The sequence below is a fragment of the Triticum aestivum genome, chromosome 3D, assembly GCF_018294505.1.
Source record: "Triticum aestivum cultivar Chinese Spring chromosome 3D, IWGSC CS RefSeq v2.1, whole genome shotgun sequence".
NCBI classification, from domain to species: Eukaryota; Viridiplantae; Streptophyta; class Magnoliopsida; order Poales; family Poaceae; genus Triticum; species Triticum aestivum.
In genome coordinates, this window is record NC_057802.1 from 590,484,028 (window position 1) to 590,489,996 (window position 5,969).

The window sequence follows — 5,969 nt, forward strand, 5'->3', positions numbered from 1 at the left end:
CCAAACAATTCAAAAAAAAATCTTACAAACTTAATGAATAAAAATAAAAATAAAAATAAAAATGAAACAAAAAAGTAAAAAGAGGTTCAGATCAAACAAAAATATAGGGAAAAGAAAAGCCCGACAGATAAAAAATAGAGAAGTGGAATTACTACATAGGTCGAACTTCTATTCATGGGTGCGTCTGTACATCGGTTACCGCAAGACTGAGCGGGCACTCACCTGAAGTAGATCTTATACGGGCTATATAATTGCATTGCTTCTTTTCCGTTGTAGTTGTCTGCCTCGAGTGGAGCTCCATTGCAGTTTTTAGATATATGGGTCACAATCTCACATATTAAAAAAGTGTTCATGCAAAGTAATAGTTTGTTTGAGATTTTTAAGAAAAAATATTCATACAATTAAGAAATAATCCCTGACATTTTAAACATGTTCACATATTTCAAAAATATGTTCATGAATTTTTTTGAAATGTTCATGCAAATGTAAAAATTTGTTCGCGTAATTTAAAAAAAAATGTTCATACCAGTCATAAAATTGTTCATGGCATTTAAAGGTTGCTCACGCATTAAAAATACCTTCAAATTATTTTCAAGAAATGTTCATCAAATGTAATAAATTTTTCGTGTAACTTTGTTTGGTATGACTCAAACAAATTGTTCATGATCTTTAAAATATGTTCACATGTTTAAAAATGTGCACTTGATTTTCTTTAGAAATATTGGACGTGTTCTTGTTCAGCATGTATTTAAAAATGTTCAACATGAATTTAAATATGTTCAAGATGTATTCCAAATATTTAAAACCATTATTTAAAATATGTTCAACGTGTATCTGAAAATTGTTCAACTTGTGTTCAAGAAATGTTCAACGTGTATGTGAAGAAAGTGATAAACGTTTTTTTGAATTGGAAATTGAAAAGCGAAAGGAGAAGGAAATAGATATAATAGAAAGACAAAATAGTCATTCAAAATGAAATATAAAAAATATTAAAAATTGTAAGAAAACTTCAAAACCGATTAAGAAGAACATAGAAAAAAAAATGGTAGGAAACCTTCCGAAAATTGGAAGGAAGGTTCCTAGAACCATTAGTAAAACTGGAAAAATGGTTGGACTGGCTCCCATAGAGGTGTTTGTGGGCGTGCACTCAGCATTTCTCGCAATAAAAAAGATATAGCACTGGTACCAATTCATCGCCTTATCCGACGAATAGTCCGTAAAACCTGTAGTGGGAGCGCTTGCGCATCGCTCGCTCATGTTGCTTGCGAAAATCACCAAAGTTTTCTCCTGACGAAAAAAAGACAGCTCTAGCTTGGTAAAAGAGTCAGCCACTATTTCATTTGACAAATCTTGAAATGTTTGTGAAATAAAAATATCACGAATTATAAAATATGTTCATGAATTTTAAAAATACTTATTTATTTTAAAAAGTGGTCTACAATTTTTTTTAAAGACATGAATCAAAAAGATATTCATCAATATTTTTAAAAAATGGGCACCGATGATAGAAAAAGAACCAGCAAAGAAGGCATTACTACTTTATGTCCACAAAACAATACAAAATGTGCAAGTTTACGTACATCCAAACGCTTCAGAACTCATTTCATGTTGCAGTCATAAAATTGGATAGTACACTTTGGATGAAAAAAGAATCAGTTCCAAAACAGGTAGCAAATCATTATGTTGAACAAAGAAAACGCCAACTAGTTCTCCAAATAATATAGGGAGTGCCTAGAACTCATTTAGATGAGATATAATTTGGTCTCATTCACCTTGAAAACAAAAACAGATACAACCCACGTCAGTACACACGCATCTTATAGCATCACATCCAATGGCTATAAAAGGTGAATGAGACCAAATTATATCTCATCTAGATGAGTTTTAGCAAAACTGAATAATATATATTGCTCTGTCCTTTTTCTTTCTCCGAAACAGTTCCTCATGCAGCCACGAAGCAAGGTTGACCAATCATTGTGACACACTTCCTAATGTAGACGATATATGTTTGGTGTACTCTGTTTTGACGTTCTTCAGCCTTAAGACTACATCGCTCATAGTTATCCTATCTTCAGGTGAGTCACTGGAGCAGAGCAAACCAACCTCTAGTATTGGCACAAGAAAGCTAATGTCCATGTCAAGGCATTGCAGTACCCGTCTATCTATGGCATGGACAAGTTGGTCTGCCTGAAACAATTGATGAACCCATCGTCTAAGGCTCAGTTCTCCAACAAATATAGCATCCGTTGGCCTCTTGCCAGTAAAGACTTCAAGGAGCATGATTCCGTAGCTGAACACATCGCTCTTTCGTGAAGCTTTTCCGTATGACCCATACTCTGTGCAAAAAGAAGGAAGGATAAATGCACATTCCAACATAAGTTGCCAATATTAGTTAATTGGTGGCTTAACAACAAATTGATACATTGAGCAAGATAATAAGTACTTCCTCCGTCCCATAATGTAAGACGTTTTTTGACACTATACTAGTGTCAAAAAAACGTCTTACATTATGGGACGGAGGGAGTACTAAGTACCTGGTGACATGTACCCAATAGTGCCATGCATGTTAATGGAGAACACAGAGTTATCATCAGCTTGTAGTAGTCTTGCAATGCCAAAATCTGCCACATGCGCCATCATGTCCTCGTCAAATAACACATTGCTTGGCTTCAAGTCGCAGTGCAAGACGATTTCCTGGTAACCATGGTGTAGATATTCCATTGCCATTGACACCTCAAGCATAACGCACAGTCTCTCACGGAACCCGAATTGTGTTTCGCCCTGTTGTGAGCAGTGAAGCAATGTCTCTAAATTGCCATTTGGCATGTATTGTAGCACCAACGCTCTGAAATTCATGTTAGAACATGTGGTGATTATCCGTATCAAGTTGCGATGCCGCGCCATGCGGAGCACACGACACTCGGCCTCGAAGCTTCTAATGGCACACGTGGACCGCATGTCAAGAACCTTTATTGCAACCGTCAAACCATCGCTCAGTTGTCCCTTGAATACCTTTCCGTGGCCTCCATATCCCAACATGTAATCTTCACTGAAATTACCAGTGGCACGAACAAGCTCTAGGTGTGAGACTAACTGATGGCTTGCTGGAGCTGTCAGGTCATTGGAAGATTTGGTCTTGCCGTTGTTGACTTTATTTCTCCACGATATGCAGTACAATAAAATTACAATAATGACAAAAGCTAGCGTGACAGCTGAGAGTAGGATTATTAGAAGGTTGTACTTATTACTGGAAGTGGTACTTACTACTGAAGCACTACCTTGGGGTTTCAAAAATGGTTGGCATGGAGGCAGAGGGAAGCCGCACAAGCCAGAGTTGTTTGCATATTGGCTCTCCGGGAAAGTGGCAAGGGATCCCATCTCCGGTATTGGTCCATTCAGCCTATTGTATGATAGATCAATCTCCGACAATGATAGCAAAGAAAATGAACTGGGGATTGGGCCTTCCAACTTGTTGTGTGACAGGTCAAGCATACCTAAATTCTTGGAACCTGCAAGCTCTGCTGGGATGGCACCAGAAAGTCGATTTTGCCGAAGATTCATGATCGCTAGATAGTTCATCTTACCAAGTTCCTTGGGGATCTCGGAGTCAAGCTTGTTAAAGGACAGGTCCAAGAATATAATGGAGCCATTGCTTTTCAAAGTATGCTCTCCGCTATCCAGGATGTATACCCGTGTGAAGTTGCACGTATTCTTGCTAGCCATCCGGTTTAGTTGCTCCAAACGGACGCCGCCGATCTCAAGCAGGCTCCCCGCGCCGCGACATTTGCTGCTCTGCTCGTCGTTGCGCAAGTATATATGTGGCCGCACTATCATGAAGCCGATAGCCACCTTCCCGGACTGCCTCGCCAGCTCCGGTGGTATCGATCCGCTTAGCTGGTTGTCGTTCAGATCGAGCCAAATTAAACTCTTGCAGTCTCCTAGCTCCGGCGGTATACGCCCTGAGAAGGAGTTGTTGTTGAGCTTCAAGATTGCAAGGTTGTCTAGCCGCCCCAGCCAAGCCGGCACCGACCCAGAGAGCCGGTTGCTCCCGAGCGCTATCCATTTCAGATTCCTGCAGTTCATCAATTCCGACGGGATGCTGCCAGTGAGCGTGTTGTACTCGAGGATGAGGTGCTCGAGTCCGAGAGCACCACCGAGCGACACTGGAATCTCACCCTCCAATTTGTTCTCCCACAGGATGAGGTCACGGAGACGAGCAAGGCTGCCGACGGATGTGGGGATGGAGCCATTGATGTAGTTGAGACTGAGGTCTAAAGACTCGAGGCTTTCACAGTTGGAGATCGTCGCCGGGATGCCGCCGGTAAAGTAGTTGTTCTGCAGGTAGAGCACCTCGAGCTTGGACTTGGAGCCGGTGTTGGGGCAGAGTGAGGATGGTATAGCGCCGGAGAGCTCGTTCGAGCTGAAGTCCAGCATCCTCAGATTGGCAAGCCGACCTAGAGAGTCAGGCATGGAGCCATGGAAGTGGTTGAGTGATAGAGTGAGCCACGAGAGCCGTGGGAGCTCAGCGAGTTCGTCGCCAGGGAGCTCACCAGAGAAGTTGTTGTTCGACAGGTTGAGGTAGGAGAGCGACGCGAGCAGCGTGATGTCCGGCGGAAAAGCGCCCTTCAAGTGGTTGCTGGAGAGGTTGAGCGAAACAAGAGCAGTGCAGCCGGACAAGACCCCGGGCAGCACCTCGCCGGAGATTAAATTTCCGGATAGATCAAGTGACTCCATCCTGGAGCAGTTGGTGAACGCCGGGACCTGGAGTGGCCCGGAGATCGAGTTCCAGGCAAGGTTCAGCCGGCGGACTCCCCCCATCCAGCTGAGATCACCGTCGCCGGTGATGTTGTTGTCCGACAGGTCTAGAACATCCAGGCGGGCAAAAATGTCCCCGCCACCTCCCTTCGCGTTGCCACCGCCAACGAGTGCGTTACCCGAAAGGTTCAGCTCCCTCAGCCCGTCGCACGCGCCAGCGAGCGCGCGGACGTCGGCGACGGATCCACCCAGCATGCCGTTCCCGGACAGGTCCAGCTGTGCCAGCCTCTGGCTGCACCACCACCCTCCGGGGCCGCTGCCACTTGCGAGCGAGCCGCTGATGTTGGCGCCTCGCAATCTGAGGACCTCGAGACCACCCAGCCGCAGCAGTGTGCCGGCGACGGTATGGAAATCGACGTCAAGTGGGACACCCGAGAGGGACAGCGACACGAGCCTCTTCCCTCCCCTGACGCACGCGGCACCAGGGAAACTGCACGCGCCGTCGCCACGGGTCCACCCCCCCAGCTCCCCGTGGTTCCGTACCGCCGCCTTGAACCGCTCCAGCAGCTGCTCGTCGACGCCGTCGTCGGCGGCCACCAACACCGGATCATTGACAAGCAGCAGTAGCAGCACCGCCAGTGCCAGGCACAGAGCAGTACCCATGGTGGCGCCGACGCCCAGTGCTCAGCTATGAGAATGTTTAAAGCAGCTCTTTTGGGTTTCTGGACTGGATGAGCTGCACTGAGTGAACACTTGTAGCAAGCAGTGCTAGTAGGTATGATCGTTAGTTCGCCGGTGGGTGGCTCGTCGTGTTCTAGCTAGGGAGAATTCGTACGTATATATGCGCCATGCTCTGTAAAATCGATCTTTTCCTGCCTGATGTACGTAGGTGGTCCTGTATGTGGTGCCGAATTTTGCTGGTCCTCAAAAGTCGACGTCGTCAATCGAATTAGTGCAGATCATCGTGTATCATGTATACAAATTGAGTTGCTTCCTTGAAAAAGGACACGTACGCGTTGATGAAAAATGATTATCTATACGTGTGTGGATCCGGTATACGACGTGTTGGGAGATTGGTGCACCCATTTTTCATGATATGCACGTGAAACATATGATGCTCTCTAAAACAAGATGATTCCTCAAGGAATTCGATAAATATCTGAGGGTACGATCTTCTTCTATTGTTACACTGTAAAACCTTGTCACTACAGCAG

At 44.8% G+C, this 5,969-nt stretch overlaps 1 protein-coding gene across 1 annotated transcript; it reads right to left on the reverse strand.

Annotated features, from left to right (window-relative positions):
* Nucleotides 1-1,905: 1,905 nt before the first annotated feature.
* Nucleotides 1,906-5,536, reverse strand: LOC123075711 (brassinosteroid LRR receptor kinase BRI1-like). Its single transcript, XM_044498253.1, has 2 exons — nt 2,535-5,536; nt 1,906-2,336 (listed from the first exon to the last, which is right to left on the reverse strand). Exons 1-2 carry the CDS (start codon nt 5,416-5,418, stop codon nt 1,972-1,974), a joined length of 3,249 nt encoding a protein of 1,082 aa, XP_044354188.1. The 5' UTR covers nt 5,419-5,536; the 3' UTR covers nt 1,906-1,971.
* Between the last annotated feature and the right edge of the window lie 433 nt (nt 5,537-5,969).